The sequence below is a fragment of the Chlorocebus sabaeus genome, chromosome 20, assembly GCF_047675955.1.
Source record: "Chlorocebus sabaeus isolate Y175 chromosome 20, mChlSab1.0.hap1, whole genome shotgun sequence".
Classification (NCBI taxonomy): domain Eukaryota; kingdom Metazoa; phylum Chordata; class Mammalia; order Primates; family Cercopithecidae; genus Chlorocebus; species Chlorocebus sabaeus.
The window spans coordinates 36,176,075-36,200,459 of NC_132923.1; the positions used below are offsets into that span (position 1 = coordinate 36,176,075).

Consider the following 24,385-nt stretch of genomic DNA (forward strand, 5'->3'; position numbering starts at 1 on the left):
CTTCACTGAATTATAAATGCACTACTTTGCGGCATTTTCTGTTTCAAATGTATGGTTTATGAAGAGTATAGATTTAGAAATGCAGCTTAATGTAAATACAACTCTTGGTATCCTAAGTTATCAAAAAGATAGAACTTAGAGTTACATTCAAGTGCATACTTTTAGTAGGAAATGGGTGCATATCTTCATCTACTTATATGTGCATAAAGAAATTCTAGGTTGATATCAAATCAACTAATACCAGAAGTTACCTGGAAAGGACTAGACAGATGAGGATCAAGGATGGGAGGGAGAAATTTCACTTAAACCTTCTTATAGATTTTTTAAGTTTCTGAACTGTTAACGTATTTATATTTTCAAATAATTTGAGTGAAAAATATTTGAAAAAATAGGCTATCAATTTACTGTTTATGTAGAATTGAAATCAATTCTATGTTAAGTAGTATTAATTATCTTACTATCTTTTCTTCTATTCTGGTATTATTATTTAAAAATTCTAGTTCTCAACCGGGCGCAGTGGCTCACACCTTCATCCCAGCACTTTGGGAGGGTGATGCGAGTGGGTCACTTGAAGTCAGGGGTTCTACAGCAGCTTGGCCAACACGGCAAAACTCCATCGCTACAAAACATACAAAAATTAGCCAGGCATGGTGGTGGGGGCCTACAATTCCAGCTATTGAGGAGGCCGGGGCAGGAGATTCTCTTGAACCCAGGAGGCAGAGGTTGCAGTGAGCCCAGATTGTGCCACTGCACTCCAGCCTGGGCGACAGAGTGAGACTCTGTAATAATAATTATTATTACTATTATGTTATTAACAGTAATAATAGTACAATGCTAACAACAAGAAAAACAAAAACCAAATATTGCACTAGGCAGAAGGATAAATTTGTGACTTCATTGATCCTTAGTTTAGACCTGAAACCATTTTACAGATAAGGAAACTGAGGCTGAGAGAGGATAAGTAATTCGCCCAAGATACTTATACTTACTACAGACAGCAAGAAGCAGAATGAGGCTTCAAACTGCTTCAAGTGTCTCTGCCTCCAAAGTACGTACTCCTAACCACTTTGCTTAGAACTTAGAATTATTAGCATTATTACCCCTTTCTGAAAAAATAGGATTATATTTTATAAAGGACTTTCAAAGTATAGGAGCCATTAGAAGTGGAAGGAAAAATAAGCTTTGTCTTCACCATTAAAACTCTCATCTACATTATCTGTCATTTCTTATCTGCCCTTCCACAGCTGATTACCTCAGACTCTAGGTTGCTTCAGGATAGTTTCTTCACAGGGTCCAAATCCCAATGCCTTACTCCTTGACTTCACTTTAATTAAACACAGTTGGTGTCGCTTCTTTCCTCCCCATGTCTTACCCTAACAGTTACCTCCTGTGATCTCAGAAGCAGAGTGAGAATCCTTTGACTCTTAAGGGATTTAGTCTTAATGTATTCATTCAAATATTTACTAAAAGTGCTTTTAAGTGTAAGACACTGGGGCCTGCCCTCTGAGACTTTATAGCAGAATGAGGAAGACAGACAAGCAGAGTCTTCTCAGTCACTCCCATTCCTTTCTCTAATTATGGTAATATAACAATAATAAGCAATAAGCAATACACATGCTTGCAGATTTGGACACACAAGCAAAAAAGGCAAATATATTAGAATCATTCACAATTCTAGCAGAGGTAAGTGTTATGGGAGTTTTGATGTATGGTCCCTTCTACTTTATTTATTTGAGAAAGAATATCACTCTGTCACCCACGCTAGAGTGTAGTGGGGCGGTCTCAGCTTACTGCAGCCTCGACCTCCCAGGTTCAAGCAATCCTCCCACTTCAGCTTCTCGAGTAGCTGGGACTACAAGCATGTACCACTATGCCTGGCTAACTTTTGTATTTTTAGTAGAGACAGGGTTTCATCATGTTGCCCAGGCTGGTCTCAAACTCCTGGGCTCAAGTTATCCACCGGCCTCAGCCTCCCTTAAGTGCTGGGATTACAGGCATGAGCCACTGCACCCAGCCCCCTTCTACTCTTTAAATGAGCTCAAGTTCACCCCAAATTTTTAAAAGATCTTCTTTTGATGATACTTAGAAAATACGGTAATGAGAGAAAGGCTTCCTGGGGATGTCAGTCAGATTTGTGTGCCAAACTGGTGATTTAGGGTCCCCACTAAACAGTGCTCCTGAAGAATCTTAGAAGGTCTCATTCTATATCCCCAGCCTCTGACATGTGGCCAGAGCTCAATCACTGCTCATGAAATGGAAGAATGAATGGATGAATCAATGATGTAAATTACTGAAATCCAAAAAATCTTGACATGGTTATTAGCTTATACATCGGGCACTCTTTGTACTTCACATAAACTGTAAAGATATAGAAAGGATTCAAGGAAAAAAATAAATTCCTACAAGAAGAAAGCTATTTTATTCTTGCTAGCTAGGGGGAAAACACTTTACAAAATGATATAATAAAAACTACCATCTCATTTCATTCCATATAACATCACCATTATCATCTTAAGACAATTAAAAAACACTATGACCCAACTCTAAAGTATCCAGCTCTGTCGCAAAAGTCTAACCCAAGTCTCACCAGGAGTTATACCTGAATGGAAGATAGGGGGGCGTTGAGCCAGATAGGAGTGCTCTGTAGGCTTCTTCCGGTGTCTTCTTTAAATAGATTACCTAAGACAGATAAATAGCAACATTTAGAACACCAAAGAATGACACAAAACTAACTACTCACCAAATTTGCATTTCACTTCCTCCACTTTGAGTGACAACTGTTATGGTGAGAGTGTTGATCTTTACAAAGCAATAATTTACCAACATTTCCTTTTCAGCATGAAGCTGAGCAGCAGCCTTTGTCTTCTCCATGGGCAAGCTTAGAGACAGAGGGCAGATCCATGAAGAGGCCATTCCAGGCTCTTTACAAAGGCACACTGAACAGACACAATGGCAGGGACAGTTGTACCCTCATCATATACCATGTGCTCCCCAAAGACCAACGCACACCTCCTTGACCTTCATCAAAGATCTGCCATGAGTTATTTCAGTGCCTGGTAAATCCTGAAAGATTTCTCACAGTGAGCACAATACCCATGGGGTATCTACTGAATTTTCTGCCTACTCTGAGGAAAGCCAGTGCTGCTCTCTAAACACTCAATAAAATCACAATAAAAATGGGTGAAAATGTGTATAGGTAAGAGTATTGGAAAACAGATTATCTTAGATTTTCATACCAAAGCTACTTAAATCCCTCTGGTCCAACAAGATAAACTAATCTTAAAGACACAAACAAAAAAGGAGCCCTTAAAACCAGTAAACAACTCCCAGGTAATATACACAGATACTGAGTATATAATATATGCCAGGCACTGTATCAGATACTGGCACCTCCCTTAATAGAATTTACCCTTGTGGGTCAAAGACGATAATCAACAGAAATAAATACAGTCTAAGGTAAGTGCTGAAAAGGAAATAAATAGGGGCCTGGAAAGGGGCTACCTGAGTCAAGGTATTCAGGGAGGGGTGTCTGGGTGATGTTAAGGGTGAGATCTAGAGGGGGAGAGCCATAGGAAGAGCTAAGGGGAAGGAGGAAGGGCTATCCAGGCATGAGAATGACAAAGACAAGGCCCCTGAGGCAGGAAAGAGCTTGGAGAGTCGGAGGAAAAGCAGGAGAAAGCCAGGCAGTGGCCGGAATGTAAAGAGCGATACAAACCACCGGGAGAGCTCGGTTTTATTCCAAGAGCAATTTAATTTTTTAATTCTGAGCCGATGGCATTGGTCGTTTTCCTCTATAGTCAGAAACGAGCTTAATTCCTACAATCTTCTCTACCTAAAATTAGTAACACTATTTCTTTAATATGTCCCAACATCAAAACCCTATGCATTTCAATGACAATTATGGGAGTGTCTCGGTTCTTAACAGTAGGGTTTTCCTCTACTTACAAACCTTCTTTGAGCTTTAAGCTATTTCACTAGGAATATATTACATGTTTACTTATTAATATTTCAGGACTAGAAAACGAGTCCATTCTGAGTTTTCTAAAGACAGAAAAATAAAATAGATTAAAAATACTAACTTTAGTAACAAAATCCCATATTCATTTGGCAAGTAAACATGAAGCTCTCATAAAGCACACACCAACCAAAACATATTGAATATGAAACAAAAAAACAATAGAAAGGAAATAACTAAAAGTGCTGCGAGACAAGAGACACAGATTCTAAAAATGGAGAATTGTCACTCTAGTTGCAGCCCAAATAATTACAAAATTCCATTTAAACCAACACTAGCTCTAAAGACCATTTTCAGTAACCAACGTTACAACAGGTTTTACTGTACCCTAAGGGGTAAGTTATATAACAGAATTGGTTATAATGCAGTGATTTCTTAAGCCCAAAGATGCTGCAGTATTTGAATGGTGACTGGTTGCTAAAAGGGAAGGCTGCTTGTAGAAAGCTTCTGGGTGTGGATTAGATAATTAAAGCTTAGACAACAACCTTTGAAAAGCAAAAATACATTTTCCTCTTCAGGAGCAATTATATTAATTCCCTTTAATTTTGAGGGAGTCATTCTGCAAGAGGGAAGCACCAGCCCACATGGAATTCTTCTTTAGACTGGCTACCACACAGGGCTTTGCTCCTCATCTTACCTGCATGACTTAGCACACATGGCCCATGTTCTCACATTGTAAGATGATACCCTTTGTTTTTATTTTTATCCCAATGCTCAATTATTAATAAGTGCAAAGTGAAACCCAACAGAGGCCATCTAAATTCCAGGAAGATTCCTGGGGCGTCTTTTACAGGTTGACCTTTCACAACCTGAAGGTAGGTATTTGGGCAAAGTGGGGAAATGTTTTCCTGATAAGTGAGTGCATTACCGCATGAATGCATGCTGGGTCATTAAAATACCAAATTTAATTTTTCCAGGATAAAATATGCCACATATTCTTATGCCAGATCTTCTTAGACATGTCTCCTTATTAAAAAGAGAGAGAGGAGAGAGACAGACTAGGCTAGATTAAAGCTGAGAAGAAAGTGACATTTAATAAGAAAGGTAAGGAACTTCAAACTCTCATTGTTGCTCTAGGATGAAAATAGAATTTGAACAGTGGGCTGACTCCAAAGCCCACAGCAATTCCATCATATCCTCCTGAAAATATAAACTCAGTTGGTAGCATAGGTCTGGAAAAAAGGTTTCCGCTCTTCCAAGTTCCTAAATGCCATTTCATTCCATTTGATTTTAAAACTTAGAAGACTTCAAACTGTTAACAGTTTGTAGTCATATTTGAGGAAAAGGGCTGGGGAAGGATCAGAAGGAGAAAGAGGAACTTTCTACCTTATATTTCTACTATCAACACATTGTCTTTTTCACAGACATACACAAATCTGTTTTTTAAATATGAAGTAAGTAAATTAATTATGCAATGTTAAATGTGTACTCTTTCTAAAAATAAAATCCATATTTAATGCTCAATAATTTGCTACCAGATATTCTAATATTTCTAAAAATATTTTTGCCTTCTCTCAGCAGAATCATAAAAATATTTTCTGAATGAAATTAATTTCAAAGCATCTTCTAAATATCTTTTTTTCCTCTTGTGCTCCTAAGGGGAAAGAAATAATATGCTGTCTACTTTTCTCGCTAGATATTAACATATATAAACCCAAACCAGAAATCTCCCCAAACTTCTGACTAATACAACTTAACAAAAGCATTTGCACAGATAATGTTCGGTGTACCGCATCAGTTTAGTGGGTGGTACATGCATGACTTTGATAAAATTGCCCTACTTTTGCCAAGAAGTCCTAGAAACCATATTAATAATATAGCATTTAACATACACTTTTATTTTTATTTTTATTTTTTTTTTTTTTGAGACGGAGTCTCTCTCTGCCGCCCAGGCTGGAGTGCAGTGGCCGGATCTCAGCTCACTGCAAGCTCCGCCTCCCGGGTTCACGCCATTCTCCTGCCTCAGCCTCCCAGTAGCTGGGACTACAGGCGCCCGCCACCTCGCCCGGCTAGTTTTTTGTATTTTTTTTAGTAGAGACGGGGTTTCACTGGGTTAGCCAGGATGGTCTCTATCTCCTGACCTCGTGATCCGCCCGTCTCGGCCTCCCAAAGTGCTGGGATTACAGGCTTGAGCCACCGCGCCCGGCCCATATACTTTTATTTTTAACTGAGCAGGAGTCACCCAATTAAAGTGACGTTTTTCTGTTTAATTCCAGGTATCAAGAACCTCAATGACTTTTTGTTTCTTTAATAAAAGGTTCTTAAAGAGCTAGTATCTTAACATATATATTATCAATAGCTTTGAGGTTTTATTAAACAGCATAATAAAATTTACCCTACTACAAACCAGCACAATTTATATTGTTTACCAGTAAGCCAATGTTGCCCATCAGTTAATCATGCACTTTCCCAACTTCTGCCATAGGTACCACCATGTACTACCATTCTTTTAAAACAGACATTTACTTTTGACTTAAATCAATTTGATGTAAAATGTTTTATATCACTGCTATAAGTGGGAAAACCTGCCACTGAGTCTATACATAAATGAATATTAAAATGCGTGACTCTTATAATTTTAAATATTTGTGTTTACTACACCGTGAGAAACAACGTAACAAATAACAAGTTTGTACTTATTTTATAGAGGAACACCAGACCAACATAAGAAGTTATATAGAATCCTCTTAGAATTCATCTGCACATACTTCTAAATCATTTTTTAAAACTAAACCCTGCAGTCATTAAATCCTTAATGCCTGCTCCAAAATAATATGTGAATTTCTGAAGCATTTTGGAATTTACAACTATATTTCTCTACTCAGATAATTCAATCTCTCTGATACACAAGGGGAGATTCTTAAAACAACAAATGGCTTCATAGAGAAGTCTCAACCAGACTCTGGGTCATGAGTTTGCTAATGATCTTTCCCTGGGGACATTTGCCTCAAACTTTACTATGTTTTTAGATTTGTTTGTAGGTGCTATTTTTCCTCCAAAAAAAAAAAAAAAAAAAAAAAAAAAAACCTTTTCAGTAAAGCACAACACACACACACATATAAACAATATATATATATATTTAAAAGCGAAATCTGTGCCCCTATATTAATTATATTTATATTTTGTGACTTGGAAAGTGAAAATACTCTTGAGGCTTCAATTTGGCCATCTGAAAGAGTATTCTTCAATTTTATTTGTTTAATATTTTACTTGTGTGAAAAAGAGGAAACAAATGCTGACAAATGCTGACAATAGACTTTCCCAGACAGGTCTATTGTTCCCACTGGAACATTGGCACGATAGCTTTGAAATTAGCATTCCAACCACATCTGAGTCAATTAAATTCCTTCAAAATACAATTTCCAGAAAACAGATGTTACAACTTTAAAATAGTCTTAAAGCACTATGATTTACTAAATATGAAAGACTTATACCAAAAAAGGAGAGACTTCCTTTACAAGTTTCAGACAACTAGGTTTAGCATACACAGAATAGTAACGACATTACAAAGACGTCATCATGTTGTGTGCTTTGGGTTGTAGCCCATTAATCAGCAGTCATGCTGAGTCCTTTCCTTAGCACCATGTAACTTACAAATATCATGCTTGCAAAACTGCAGTTGAGGATGGGGGTGGGCAGATATAAGAAGAAAATGTTTCTTTTACTGGTGAAGCTAACCAGTGCAGAGCACTCACTTGGCTTGAAACTGTTGCATCCTAACTAGTTGCTCCCAACATTCCCCTTTCTCATGAGGGGTTCCTCCCAGTCAGCCAGACCCAGAATCTCAAAAGTCATCTTTGACCTTGGCCTCTCCATCACATGATACCCACATCAAGTCAATACCCAGACTGATTCTCTCCCCACAGTCACAATTAGTATTCTATTCTATTCTACTCTACTCTGCGCTACTCTACTCTACTCTACTCTACTCTACTCTACTCTACTCTATTCTATTCTATTCTATTCTATTCTATTCTATTCTATTCGAGACAGGGTCTGGCTCTGTCGCCCAGGCTGGAGTGCAGTGGCGCAATCTTGGCTCACTGCAACCTCCGCCCCCAAGGCTCAAGCCATCCTCCCACCTCAGCCTCCCAAGTAGCTAGGACTACAGGTACATGCCACCACGTCCAGCTATTTTTTTGTATTTTCAGTAGAGAGAGGCTTTCACCATGTTGGGCAGGCTGCTCTCAAACTCCTAGCTTCAAGTGATCCACCAGCCTCAGCCTCCCAAAGTGCTGGGATTACAGGCATGAGCTACTGCTCCTGGCCATCCACAGTCTCTTTCAATTATGGGGTAGATCCAGGTTTGGGAGCCTGAAACACATCATTTGGGGAGTGAAGATGGAGCATACAAACATCTTTTCACATTTTACAAAAATTTTTCCCTCCAACAGCTTGAGAGAGGGAACTAAGCAAGAAAAGGCCCAGAGTCTTAAGTTTCATTAGCTCCCCAGTGAACTACCTGGACCTTTCTTCCATGACAATCATCATCACATTATTTCAAACCCTTCTCACCATACTCTAGGACTAATACCATTTCTCTCCGCCTCCACCTCCTGCCTACTCCAGTAGTTCCAGAGCAGGGATCGGAAAGTCTCAACCCTGCTCCAAAAGCCCAGCCCAGACTGCCAACCCTTCAACAAGATATTGTCCCAGCCTGCCTTTTCAGGTGAATTTGTCATTTTTCCTCAAATGAATCCTACCCACTAGCCTGGACTCCTCACCCTTCCCTAAACATACCCAATATCTCTGGTATTTGAGGTGGTTGTTGTTGTTTTTCTAGAATACTTTCCTCACCATTTCTGCCTATTAGACCTATATTTCATTAGACCTAAACTCAAATACTATGTCCTATGATGCCTTTCTTCTCCAACTCAGAACCTTTTCCCTTACCCTTTAGACTCCAGAATATGACACTCAACTATAAGTGATAATGACCACGATAATGACAACAATAAAAACAAAAAGTTAACAGTATGTGCTATGTGCCAGGTACTATTCTAGGCACTGTACATAAATCATTAATCCTCACATCACCCCGAGTTAGGTTCCATTATTATTCTCACTGTCATTGTACAGAAAAAACACTGAGAACTAGTTGCTCAAGGTCACACAGTCAGTCTGGCTCCCTCACAGAAACTTACAGCACATCCTGATGGGCCCCTCACAGCTCTTTTGTAATTAGTTTCCTTCAGACTGAAGTGGAAAGCTTCTGGAGCTCAAGTAACCAAGCTTCCCATAGCTTTATAAGCCTTCAGATGCCTCCTGTCAGATAGATGCTCAGCTAAAAAACCTATGTGTAATGAACAGTTACTTTAAACATATAAGGGTAAGACTGCATCTACCCCAAAGGGTTAATTCAGCTTAATTAATAATTGGTGAATGAGATTTTAAAAGACTGTATCACTACAACTTTAGTGGGAATGCCGGGAAGAGGAGTAAAATTAACTTTCTCAGCCCAATTATATGAAAGCATCAAGCCAAATAGAGTCAATTCACCAATGATGTGCTTCAAGAGAAAGTAATACACTAATTTTAAAAAATAAAAGCTCAAGCTCACATGATTTGTATTTGCTTATAGAAAGTATTTAGTCAAAGCATACTCCCTGATCCAAATATTCACTCTCCTACTTCCCCTGTGTCTATTCTGAAGCCACACTCAGCCACTCCCAATATGGGATAAAAAGCAGCCAGCAGGAGGTGGAACAGAGCACAAATCACCACAGATGACTGTAATTCAATCAGCATAAGTATTTATTTAACACTTACAATTTGTACAGGAACCTGCACACATACGAGGGCACAGGGAAAGTCTGCAATCTCCATTATAAAGCTTAAAGACACTGACTTCAAGGACTCTAAAGGGGGCTGGGAATGACCCATAAAATGACCAGACTCAACCTGAGCCTACCTTGCATCATGACAGTGTTTAGATGCCACCTCCTCCCCTTCCTTGGGATCACAGCTCTAAAGTGAGACAGGCTTTCTGGCAACCCAATAAGATCAGGTCCCTGCCTTATGTTCTCAAAGCTCTCTGCCCTTCTTCAAATTCATACACCAGTTTGTTTCTGTGGTTATTTAATTGAGCCTGTCTCCTCAAGTAGGCTCTAAAGCTAATGAGAGCAAGGTTTCCGTCTCTTTTTTATCTGCAGGACTCAACTATGCCTGGCATGTAGCACATACTCAAAAATGATGGATGATTGCACAAATAGTGGGCATTTTATATGAGGGGAAGCATGACATAGACATAGGTCCTTTTCCCATGAGTGGCATGAAACTAACCCTGTATGCTTCCATTGCCTTAGGTATAAACCGAGGATAACAACTATAACTATCACATAAGGTTGTCTGTTGGGAAGAATAAATAAATTAATAATGTATGTAAAGCGCTCAAAATTACATCTAGCACATAGCTCTTCTATAGTAAGGGACAACAAAAAGGAGATAAACTTTGGTCCCAAAATGTTTTTCTTTCCTTTCCACCATCTGTCTCTGGGTGAATCTAGATCTACACTGTTATTATTTCTCACACCTTCACCCTAAAGCCCATCTATGTATACAAACATCAGAACATGAGGTTGTAAATGTCCCTAATAAGACCATGATTTAGTTCAACCCTATGATTTTAGAGTACAGATTATGATCTTACTCTCAGTTCTGCCTCTTCAAACAGCCTCCCTAGTCTCCCAATGCCTTAGTATCAACATCCATAAAATAAATGCCACTGGCCCCTGCTTTACCAAACCCATTATCAAAATATCAGAAGATCCCTGAGGTGGCCCATGTCTTTCTGCAACAAAGTACGTGAAAACAGAAGCGAGTTACTGTTACTAGCACTGTATTCATTTTTTCTATTTGAACTTCTCATGAACAAAAGAATAAGATTACCAAGCTGGATTTGTTTTTAGGAAAGGAAAGCAATCACCAGTTACCTGCAAAGAATGAACCACAGAAATCCATGAAAAGAAGTCCAGCATAAAAACAGAAGTCCAGCATAAAAACACACTGCAAGGCAACAAACTGCAAAAAGTTGAAACATAAAACGTTTAAAGTCTCTTCCTTGGCTCCCAAAACTTGGTTCTCAGACTTCTTAAATGTCAGGGCACTTAATTTATACACTGTTTTTTTCTAAAGACAGCATTAATTGTGATACACAAACACAAACAACATGTTTAATTTTCTTATTTTTAGCAACATTATTTTCTTAATCATTTCCTCCCATTATATCCAGTGACTCAGAAACAATATCTACATTCAACTTTATAATGTTTTAAAAATAGGACAAAGTTTTACATTTCTCAAATGTACAAATAATTCTACTTTGTTTTAATTGCTTGTGGAAATAAGAAATATTCAATGTTAATTACATATGAATAAGATAGGTCAGTCTGATTACAAATCAGAAACACAACTGTATTTAAAACTTGTATTATAATCAGTCTATTTTAAATCTATCATGCTAAACAGTCTAATTAAAACAGAATAAGAATGAATGTGTTTTGTTTCCTACAGTCTTTGGTTGAACATGTTGTAAAAGAAAGTCACTCTTCCTGTTCTTCAACCTTTTGAGTCCATTATAAATCACAGATTATGAAGTCAGCAAAGCATAAGACAATATATCTGCTTAACAAATATGGAGGCAAGGCTAATCATAGAAGTTAAGTAGAACCTGACATCATTTCTACCCTAAAAATACTTAACAATTTTCAGTATTTGAATCCTTATGAGAATGAAGTCTAGAAATGACTATGGTTTTTGTTTGAGGTGCTGTTTGCTCTGAAATACCCTCATGTGACATCTCTTTACAGTTTAATTTGAAGCTGGGATTTAACATACAGTCAGCAAAGAGCAGACTTTATTTATTTGACAGTTCGTTTAGAATAGAAATACTCTCACCCCTCTCATGGGTATAATTAGAGAGAAACCAGTGGGAGCTTTTTGATGGGCAATTTAGGAGAACTGCAGACAATATTAGCCATGTGTGTCTTCCCATCTAATTTGATTATAATCAGAATTTTCATAATCAGCCTAAAAAGATATCCTTGCAGAACTGACAGCTACAGCCAGCACAAATGCACATCTCTTGCTAGCATTGTCTCAGTGACACAATGGTTCTCTTCTGCCTGAGGTGAGTTCAAGTACCAACATAGACCTCACTGAGCTGGTTGAGTGACAGTAAGCTAGCCCAACCCCTTATAAAGCAAACAAAGGAAACACCAAGCCAATGTTCTTAATACACAGAAACTTAAAAGGACACGTTAAAGGGGAAAAGAAGAAAATGTGTGGCCCCAAAAAACCTCAGTCCCTTAGTCTCATACAAGCTGAGCAAATTACTGTTATGTTACAACATGCAGCTAAATATAACCCTGTAGAACATTTATCTTTCATCATTAAAAGGTAGTCCTTATATAAAACACAAAAACAGACTCACTCCAGAATATCACTTGAATAATACATCTCCCAAACTGAATGGTTTCCTGTTAAAAACTCCTGGTGCTGAGTTTCACTGCTTACTTCTGGGTATAGCATGAACTTCATTTCATAAACTTTCCAAACGAAGAAAGAAAATGAAAAAAAGTATGTTATTTAACCCCAGGACTGAATTGGATCAAGTTTAGAAGGCAAAGAACCATAACTTTGTAATGAAGATGGTGATGCAGATCCACTGTAACAGACCAGGACTGGATGTTTAAATCCTCTTAACATCTGTTAGCAATTATAGAAAGTCTTTAAATTGCAAATACATTATACTTCAAACATTTATTTGTAAAAGATAATATGGGTTTTTGTTGTTGTTGCTGTTGTTTTTTTTGGTTGTTGTTGTTTAAAGTAGAGATGGGGTCTTACTATGTTGCCCAGGCTGGTCTCGAACTCCTGGGCTCAGGCAATCCTACTGTCTTGGCCTTCCAAAGTATTGGGATTACAGGCGTGAGGCATTGCGCCTTGCCAAGGATAATATTTTGACTTCTGGAAATGTTTTCCCAAAGACAAAATCTTAAGATTTTAAGTTTCCTAAGCTAGTCCAAAAATGATAATATATTCAGTATTATCATTAAAATCATATATCTAAAATAAAATGTAGAAGATATTATTTTCAATATTAAAACTAAAATAATTAAGTAAGTGTGTTAGCTTTTTAAGTTAATTATCTTCCCTCGATGCTAATACTTGAGGAAAAGCTAAATTAGAAAAACTTGAAGAAATCAAGGAATACATCTATAATGCCTTTAAGTGAATCCTGAATTATTTCTAATGTTTTGATTGGTACTTATATACAATTCTGCTTCAAAATGCATAACTTTCCTCAGTATTTGGCATTATGATTACAGCTGATTTCAAATCTGAGGCAGTAGAAAGCAGGGCAAATATGAGAGGAAATTTTCCTGCTGTCACTGGAAGGAAAGTAATTGGGAAGAAAAGGGAACAAGAAAGATCATAAACTTTCTGGTAATGCACAGGAGGAAGCCTACCAAATTTGCCAGGGACGGAACCCAACTTGGGTGTGGGGGGTTGCTTCCCATGTGCTTATGGCAACTTTAGGCAGTCTGCGATCTCCTAGAAGACAGAAGGTGGTAGACCAGCAACCCAATGTATTAATTTCAGTAACTAGAGCATATACCTATGTACATAAAATTGTTTTTAAAATTAAAATTTTAAGAAGCCTTTTCAAATATAGTCATCTTATTCTTTTTCAAATTTCAGGAAGTTTGCAGGTGAGATGTTATCCAAACTTCTAACACAAAAGTCACAAAGCATGTGAACTAAATCTCAGGTCTAGAATCATAGTAACTTGTAAGTTACTGCTCTTTGAACTCACTCAAGAATAGAAAACTAACAATGCACACAAACAAGGAACTGGTTGTTCTCTTCCATTATTTACAAGAGTTGTTGCTTAGAGAAAGCAGGAGAAACAAGAGCTTTGCCCATCCGTCAGGTGTTTGGAGAAAAGATTCTGTGGCAATTTTTCTGTGCATTAGCCCCAATTGTTCAAACATGTGCCACATGCCTGTATTGTCCTTCGAGAAGATAACAGAATTAATCATTCTTTTTTCTTTCTTTCTTTCTTTCTCTCTTTCTTTCTGTATTTATTTATTTCTGAGACAGAGTTTCGTTCTTGTCACCCAGGCTGGAGCACAGGGGCATGATCTCGGCTCACTGCAACCTCCGTCTCCCGGGTTTAAGCGATTCTCCTGCCTCAGCCTCCCGAGTAGCTGCAGAATTAATCATTCATAATTGTGCATAGATTTTTTTAAGTAAACATGTTCCCTACATACTTTAGCTTACTCATTTCCACAGACATCAGAACTGAAACAACTACAGCTTAAATAAAAATAACTTAAATCCAACCAACAGATCTATTGCATACATACCCTATATATATATATATATATATGTATAACATACAGGAAGTTCACCCACCTTCCCTGAAGTAACTGGGAATTTCCCTCCTATTCTGGCTCACTACTGTAGGCAGACTTCACTACTTCCAGAAAACAGTCCCCCTTCATCCTGGCCAGCAATTTCTCACCCCCATCATCCTATGAGCAACAAGACTTGCATGGCAGGTTTACTGGTAGTAAGGAAAATGAGGAAGGAGGAAGGAAAAGGAGAAAAGCAAAGAGCTTTCCACAGTTCTGCACACCAGGTAATTCATTTCTTCATTCAGCAAAGACTTACCAGTACCAGGAACCATGGATAATATCAAGAACAAAGCAAGTATGTTCCTGACCTCATGGTACATCCCTTGTATATCATTTCAGATCTAATCCCAGGAGTTCCTCACTTTAAGTACTCCTCACAAAAATCTTTAAAGGTTAAGTAATCAGAGCATTATGGCAGAGTAGCATAAGATAAATCGGAATGATACAGATAACTGTACCATAGAGAGCTTCAAGTGACATTCTAAAAGGTGAGTTTTTAAAGTGTTTTTAAGTGTACATCAGGTCATTTCAACTCCCTAAGAGACCCACATGTCACGAAGAATAAAATTCGAACTTGCTCTCACACACAAGCCCTGGCAGAGACTTTGGCCTCCTCACCTGCATTACAGCCTTTTTAGCCACAGCAGCTTTGTCTTGGTTCCTCAATCTTTCCTAGTTCATTCCCACTCTAAAGTCTTTTTATGTGTTGTTCTCTGCCTAGAATGTTCTTCCTCTTTATCAGCATCACCACCCCAAAGAGGGCATCTCTGAACTTCCAATCTGAAGTAGCCAGCCAGTCACCAGCACATCACCAACTTGCCATTATCACTAACCTCTTATTTGTTTGTTTTTCCCAGCAAAATCTAAGCTCTGTCAAGACAGGGATTTTCTCTCTCTTTTCCATTGCTATATCCTTAGAGCTCAGAAGGGGTGTCTGGCCCAGGTGCTCAATGACTATTTGTTCAATGAAATAATGAACAAATGAATCACACAGAAGGAGAGAGGAAAATACTATTTCCCATTAAAATGAATAAGGAGGTTTTTTTAGAAGGGAAGGCTACAGCAGCCCTCTACTACCCTTTTTTGATGAAACTTCCAGGAAATTCATTAGTAAGTTTTGGGCTTCAGTAAGTCACAGTCAATTTCTGTTATACACACCCAAACTCCGACTATAATGATACTGCTATTCTACGTATCAGCCAACCAAGAATGGAGGAAAAGGAAGGAAAAACAAACCAATAGGAGATTCCTTTCATTCTTGTCTGAAGAAAAACAAACGTTTTAAAGCAATAGGACAGAAGTAGTCAGAACAGAGGAAGGAGAAAGAGATGGAACCAGTAGGAAAAACAAAAACAAAAATGGAGAGGGAAAGGTACACAGAGATAGCAAGAAAGAGTGATGAGGAGAAAAGAAGTAAGGGGTTATTCACACAACAGTGTTCCCTTGCACTATGGGTGTCTAAGTAAGCTGAGGGCTGCGAAGGTAGAGGCAAACGATTGGAATGCCAATGATGTAGGAGGTTCTTGGGCCTGTCAGTTCTGCCTCCTGTGACAAGTTAATTTCTCCAGGTTTACCAGTATGGTGAGGATGGGGAGTGCAGAGGGGTGGGATGGATAGGTAGGTCAGGGAGAGATCTTCTCTAAGATGTATCTGTTCCTATAACTCAACAAAAAAAATCACTATACAGCTCTATCAGAGCAGTTCTTCAGAGGGGAAATTATTCTCTGCATTGCTAGAGAAACACGGTAAAAGTCAGAGACCTCCAATCTCATCCTGAAGTTCTTATACTTAACCTGAGGTCTAGATCAACCAATGTTCCTTAACAAAAAGGGCCGAGGGGGAGATAAAAAAAATTTTAATTTAATTAATAGAATTCTGTGATCAACATCATGGTTAAATCCCCAAAATTAAATTTTAATTGTAATAAAAGGATCTTAACAACTTAAATTTAATTTCCTCTATTAATTCAGAAGTAAAATATTTTCATCAGTACATGTGTAAAATCTAATATACTTTTTAAATACAGCCCAATGCCAGGATATTCTAAATGTTTCTGGGTTTTGTTAAAAATGTATATATCTGGCCAGGCACAGTGGCTCACGCCTGTAATCCCAGCACTTTGGGAGTCCGAGGTAGGCGGATCACAAGGTCAGGAGTGTGAGACCAGCCTGGCCAACATGGTGAAACCCTTTCTCTACAAATAATACAAAAATTAGCCGGGTATGGTGGCGTGCACCTGTAATCCAGCTACCTGGGAGGCTGAAACAGGAGAATCGCTTGAACCTGGGAGGCAGAGGTTTCAGGAAGCTGAGATTGTGCCACCACACTCCAGTCTGGGCGACAGAGCAAGACTCCGTCTTGGAAAAAAAAAAATCATACCTCTAACTTGGAGGCAGTAAAACAAAATGATTTTAGAAACTTTTAAAATGTTATCCCCATTTTGTCACTATTTTTATTACACTTCAAAGATATGTTTCTTGGAAAAACAACTAAAATTTAAAATTTTTTTTTCTTTTTTTTTTTTTGAGCCAGAATCTTAGTCACCCAGGCTGGAGTGCAGTAGCACAATCACAGCTCACTGCAGCCTCAAATTTTTGGGATCAAGCGATCCTCTTGCCTCAGTCTCTCAAGTAGCTGAGACTACAGATGTGCCCCACCATACCTGGTTAATTCTTTTTTATTTTTTATAGAGACAAGGTTTCACTATGTTTCCCAGGCTAAAAACTTAAAATTTGACTCTGTATAAAATATGTAGCTTGCTGCTAAAACTCCAACTCACTTGCAAGTACTGACGATTTTCTCAAAATTTCAGAAATTTCTGAAGGGAATATAAATACTTTACCACATTCAAACTGATGAGATTTAAGGATTTTCCAGTTCCTATTAGGAACTGGTAACTATTAGGAGCGTTACCACATATTTCTACATTCTTTGAACAGGATGGGTCCATTCCTATGTTTTAACAAGAAGTTGATTTCAAATTGAAAGCCTTGCAACTACAACCTTGGTGACAGGAGTCAAGAGCAGGACTGGATGTGAGATATGGAATCAAAGGAGATCATTTTGGAGCTTTAAGATTTGACGGCCCTGCCATACTCTGAACTTGCATGAGGCCTGTGGCCCCTTTGTTTTGGCCAATTTCTTCCATTTAGAATAGCTGTACTTACCCAATGCTGTACCCCTTTTGTATCTAGGAAGTAACTAACTTGCTATTGACTTTATAGGCTCATTGGTGGAAGGGACTTGTCTTGTCTCAGATGGGACTTTGAACTGTGGACTTTTGAGTTAATGCTGAAATGAGTTAAGACATTGGGGGACCGTTGGGAAGGCATGACTGGTTTTGAAATGTGAGGACATGAAATTTGGGAGGGGTCAGGGGTGGAATGATATGGTTTGGCTGTGTCCCCACCCAAATCTCAACTTGAATTCCCACATGTTATGGGAGGGACCCAATGGGAGGTGACTGAATCATGAGAGCAAGTCTTTTCCTTGCTGTTTTTGTGATAGTGAATGAATCTCACAAGATCTGATGGTTTTAAAAAGGAGAGTTTCCCTGCTCAAGCTCTCTTCTCTTGTCTGCCGCCATGTGAGACGTGCCTTTTACCTTCCACCATGGTTATGGGGCCTCCCCAGTCATGTGAAACTGTAAGTCTATTAAGCCTCTTTCTTTTGTAAGTTGCCCAGTCTCAGGTATGTCTTTATCAACAGTGTGAAAAAGGACTAATACAAGGGATAAGGGGATATTTGTTAAAGGATATAAAATTACAGCTATTAATAGATAGGATGAATAAGTTCCAGTGCTCCATACCACTGTAGGATGACTATAGTTAACAGTAATATATAGTTTCAAATAGCTAGAAGGAGGATATTGAATGTCCCAAACATAAAGAAATTACAAATGTGTCAGATGATTGATATGCTGATTGCCTGGATCCATTCTGATCACTATATATTACATGTAGCAAAACCTCATTATGTGGGCAAAGGACATGAACAGACAACTTTCAAAAGAAGACACACATGCGGCCAACAAGCATTAAGAAAAAGAGCTCAATATCACTGATCATTAGAGAAATGCAAATCAAAACCACAATGAGATACCATCTCACACCAGAGTGGTTTTTATTAAAAAGTAAAAAAAAATAACAGATGCTGACAAGGTTGCAGAGAAAAGCGAACACTTATACACTGTTAGTGGAAGTGTAAATTAGTTCAACCATTGTGGAAAGCAGTGTGGTGATTCCTCAAAGACCTAAAAACAGAAATACCATTCAACTCAGCAACCCTATTACTGAGGATATACCTAAAGGAATATAAACCATTTTGTCATAAAGACAGATGCGCATGTACATTCACTGCAGCACTATTCACAATCATGGAATCAACCTAAATACCCATCAATGGTAGAATGGATATTTAAAATGTGGTACATATATACCATGGAATACTATACAGTCATTAAAAAGAACAAGATCATGTCCTCTGCAGGAACGTGGATGGAGCTGGAGGCCATAATCCTTAGCAAACTATTGCAGGAACAGAAAACTAAATACTGAATGTTCTCAGTTATAAGCTGGAGCTAAAAGATAAGAACACATGGACACAAAGAGGGAAATAACAAACACTTGGGCCAACTTGGGGATGGAGGCTGGCGGAGGGAGAGGAACAGAAATAAATAACTATTGGGTACTAGGCTTAGTACCTGGGTGACTAAATATTCTGTACAACAAACCCCTATGACACAAATTTACCTCTACAACAAACCTGCACATGTACCCCTGAACCTAAAATAAAAGACTTTTTTTAAGTAAAAGCATTACATATACATTTTTTAAAAACATCAGTATGTACCCCATATGTACAATTATGAAGTCAATTTAAAAAATAAAAATAAATTTTAAAAATAGCACAGACAGACACAATGTTAGGTACTGGAGATACAAATATGAGTAAGACACCACTCCTATTTAACATAGTATTGGAAGTTTTGGCCAAGGCAATCAGGCAAGTGAAAGAAATAAAGGGTATTCAAATAGGAAGAGAAGAAGTCAAATTATCTTTGTTTGCAGATGACATGATCCTATATCTAGAAAACACCATCTTCTCAGCCCAAAAGCTTTTTAAGCTGATAAGCAACTTCCACAAAGTCTCAGGATACAAAGTCAATGTGCAAAAATCACTAGCATTCCTATACACCAACAACAGGTAAGCAGAGAACCAAACAGTGAATAAAGTCCCATTCACAAATAGGACACAAAGAATAAAATACCCAGCAATACAGCTAAAAAGGGAAGTGAAGGATCTCTTCAAGAAGAACTAGAAACCACTGCTCAAAGAAATCAAAGAGGACACAAACGAACAGAGAGACATTCCATGTCCACGGACAGGAAGGATCAATATCGTGAAAATGGCCATACTGCCCAAAGTCATTTATAGATTCAATGCTATTCCCATTAAACTGCTACTGACATTCTTCACAGAATTAGAAGTGAACCCGGGAGGCGGAGCTTGCAGTGAGCCGAGATCCCGCCACTGCACTCCAGCCTGGGCGACAGAGCAAGACTCCATCTCAAAAAAAAAAAAAAAAAAAAGGAAAAAAACTATTTTAAAATTCATGTGGAATCAAAAAAGAGTCTGAATAGCCAAGATAATCCTAAGCAGTAAGAACAAAGCTGGAGGAATCACATTACCTGACTTCAAACTGTACTACAAGGCTATGGTAACCAAAACAACATGGTACTCATACAAGAACAGACACGTAGACCAGTGGAGAGAATAGAGAACTCAGAAATAAGACCACCCACCAAACATCAGATCTTCAACAAACCTGAAAAAAGCAAGCAATGGGGAAAGGACTGCCTTTTTTTAATTTTTATTCTTTTTATTTTTTTATTTTATTTTATTTTATTTTTTTGAGACACAGTTTTGCTCTTGTTGCCCAGGCTGGAGTCTAATGGCATGATCTCGGCTCAGTGCAGCCTCTGCCTCCCGGGTTTAGGCGATTCTCCTGTCTCAGCCTCCTGAGCAGCTGGGATTACAGGTGCCCACCACCACACCCACTTAAATTTTTTTTGTATTTTTAGTAGAGATGGGGTTTTACCATGTTGGCCAGGCTAGTCTTGAACTCCTGACCTCAGGAGATCCGTCCACCTCGGCCTCCCAAAATGCTGGGATTACAGGCATGAGTGAACGAGCATGGCCAGAACTGCCTTTTTAATAAATGGTGCTGGGAGAGCTGGCTAGCCATAGGCAGAAAATTGAAACTGGACCCCGTCCTTACACCTTACACAAAAATCAACCCAAGAGGGATTAAATACTCAGATGTAAAACCCAAAACTATAAAAACCCAGAAGAAAATCTCGGTAATACCATTCAGGACATAGGTAGGGGGCAAAGACTTCATGATGAAAATGCCAAAAACAACTGCAACAAAAGCAAAAATTGACAAATGGGATCGATCTAATTAACTAAAGAGCTTCTGCACAGCAAAAGAAACTATCATCAGAGTAAACAGACAACCTATAGAACGGGAGAAAAATTTTGCAATCTATCTATCTGACAAAGGTCTAATATCCAGAGTCTACAAGGAACTTAAACAAATTTACAAGAAACAAACAAACAACCCCAGTGAAAAGTGAGCAGAGGACATGAACAGACACTTCTCAAAAGAAGATATTCACGTGGCCAACAAAAATGTGAATAAAAGTTCAACATCACTGATCATTAGAGAAATGCAAATCAAAACCACAATGAGATACAATCTCATGCCAGTCAGAACGGCTATTACTAAAAAGTCAAAAAACAACAGATGCTGGTGAGATTGTGGAGAAAAACAGACATGTTTACACTGTTGTCAGGAGTGTAAGTTAGTTCAACCATCGTGGAAGACAGTGTGACGATTCCTCAAAGACCAAGAGGCAGAAATACCATTTGACCCAGAATCCCATTACTGGGTATATACCCAAAGGAATATAAATCATTCTATTATAAAGATACATGTACTCGTATATTCACTGCAGCACTGTTCACAACAGCAAAGACATGGAATCAACCTAAATGCCCATTAATGGTAGACTGGATAAAGAAAATGTGGTACATATACACACTATGCAGCTATAAAAAAAAACAAGATCATGTCCTTTGCAGGGACATGAATGGAGTTGGAAGCTATTTTCCACAGCAAAGTAACACAGGAACAGAAAACCAAACACTGCGTGTTCTCATTTATAAGTGGGAGCTAAATGATGAGAACACACATGAACGCATAGAGAAGAACAACACACACTGTGCCTTGGAGGAGGGAGAGCATCAGAAAGAATAGCTAATGAATGATGGGCTTAATACCTGGGTGATGGGACGGTCTGTGCAGCAAACCACCATGGGACACGTTTACCTATATAACAAACCTGAACATCCCGCACATGTACCCCAGAACTTAAAATAAAACTTGAAGAAAAAAAAATATGAGTAAGAGTTATCCCTTTACTCGAAAAGCTCATTCTTACAAGGGTGAGTGTGCAAAGCAAGTAATTACAAGGAGCTCATCCTAGTGGATCAATATTATGTGCAATTAATTGCAAAATGAAGTAAGAAAAGCTATAAATGAGTCATGTTCTAAGTCAGATAATAAGAAAGTAACAGTGAACAGCTGGGAGGCAGTGAGTGAGGGCTAGGCAGAAAAACTAGGGAGAAAACATCAGGAAAGGTTTATCAGAGAAGGGAATTATGGTTTCTTAAATTAAGAAATTTCCCAAAGCAGGCCCACTAAATGACTCGCACACCCACTCTTGAAAGAATTGTCTGATTCATCCTACAGTACATATATTCACATGGAAAAGCTTGTCTGTCTGCTCATTAATTTGAAACTATGAACCACAAATATTATTTCCTATTAAATAATTCTATGAGGTACTGCAGCCCTTCTAAATATTTCTTTGAGGCTGAGGTTACACTTTCCCAGTTCTACTATTTAGTTTTATTACCCATGAATTTGCTGTCTAACTACATCCCTGGCTTTAAGTCCTCATCAATTAAAAGTCTGAATTACCATAATGAAAATTCAAAGCCCCTACAAGCATTTGTTATGGAGGTTTGGGAAGACAGGCACAGGAAAAGCAAAGCTAAGGCAGAAGAGCAACAAGGAAGAAAACTAAGAAAGACACAGAGACAGAGCACTGCTGACATGAGCACCTAGTAGTTGACATGGCCACAGTCTGTTTTTTAGCATGGCAACCCTATTTTGAGCACTAAAAATCTTACAAATAGCTGAACACACAACAAATTCAACAGCAATTGCGGTTAGGTCTTCTTTTTTTTTTTTTTTTTTTTTGAGCGGGAGTCTAGTTCTGTTGCCCAGGCTGGAGTGCAGTGGTGCTATCTCTGCTCACTGCAAGCGGTTAGCTCTTCCTTTTTTTTTTTTTTTTGAGAGGGAGTCTAGCTCTGTTGCCCAGGTTGGAGTGCAGTGGTGCTCTCTCTGCTCACTGCAAGCAGTTAGCTCTTCCTTTTTTTTTTTTTTTGAGAGGGAGTCTAGCTCTGTTGCCCAGGCTGGAGTGCAGTGGTGCTATCTCTGCTCACTGCAAGTGGTTAGCTCTTCCTTTTTTTTTTTTTTGAGAGGGAGTCTAGCTCTGTTGCCCAGGCTGGAGTGCAGTGGTGCTATCTCTGGTCACTGCAAGCGGTTAGCTCTTCTTTTATTTAAAATTTCAGAAAGTGCTCATGAAGAGGGTTTTAATGAATTAATTCACTTTCTAAAATAGGGGAAAGGCCACAATTTTACTCACTGTATCAAATAGAAAACATTTCTTGAAATAAAAATTTCTATAAATTAAAATTATTCAATCAAGAAAACTCTTATAAAGTTAAGGTTTAAGATTTGATGTCCTGAGGTGAATGGGACATTATATAACTTTTCAGCCCACACTTAGAAACTAAGCCCAATGAGATACTAAAATGACAGACCCAGTAAGGCAGGCTCAGCGCTGGCTCCTCAGGGCCCACAACGTTGACCTAGCTCCAGGCTTCTCATTCAAGGTTCTCCCAAACTGAATCAATGCACATTTTGGTTTCCAGGAAGAAGGGAGGAGTATGAGGGGGCTTTACGGGTAATACAGTGATTCAAATGAAAGTGAGATAAGAAAAGATAAATCGTATTATTTCAAGGCTTAAAACAAACTCAGATATTTCCAAAAAAAAAACCAAGTATCAACTGAATAAAAACCATCCAGAGACAGGTATACATCTTGATGTTTAGAGACAGCAGTCTTTGAGGAGTTCAGAATACTTTATTTTCCTTAAGCCATTCATGTTAATTGCAAACTAGCCTAGATGCAGAGCAACCAAACAATCACCTGCTCATTCAATGCCAAAATCAAGAACCTTCTGGACCTCAGCACAATAAGTAGATTCTTCAATGGCTATGTTTTGCAGTCTGCAGGTTATAATCTATTAGTGAGCAGTGCAGTCAATTTGATGGGTAAAGACATATTTTTAATAAAATAGAACAGAATATAAAATATCAGTATGCTTTACACCTTGTAAGAATTATTTCATGAACCTCGTTTCAATTAGACATGTGAATGGTGTGTGTGTGTGTGTGTGTGTGTGGGCACACGCGTGCGTACTAAACTGCAATGTAAAATGTGTTTCTTATGGTGAATTACAGTGAATAAAGCTTGGAAAACTCTGTCCTAAGATACCAGCCCAGTTTACTTTATATCATTCCTTGCTTCTGCTATTCCCCATCACTCCTTGCACTTAGACCTACCCCAACACATCCATGGACATCACCAAAGTAAACATGAGAACAACCGCCATTGTACCTGATTGGTACACGAAAGTTTTGGGGGTGTTAGCCCCAACAGCCAGAATCAAAGCTCAGAAGCTACCTGGAAAAGAAACTGTATGACTAGTGTATTTGAAACACTACAACACTGTTTTCTAAATAGAAAATTCT

General features: G+C 38.4%; 1 protein-coding gene across 3 annotated transcripts in view; it reads right to left on the minus strand.

Annotated features, from left to right (window-relative positions):
* CDC14A (cell division cycle 14A) overlaps positions 1 to 24,385 on the minus strand; it is a 163,590-nt gene that overhangs the window by 92,167 nt on the left and 47,038 nt on the right. For all 3 annotated transcript variants that reach the window (XM_007977818.3, XM_037998112.2, XM_007977816.3), the window contains exon 5: positions 2,600 to 2,679. In XM_007977818.3, coding sequence (XP_007976009.2) covers positions 2,600 to 2,679 — 80 coding nt within the window. The remainder of the gene's footprint in view (positions 1 to 2,599; positions 2,680 to 24,385) is intronic.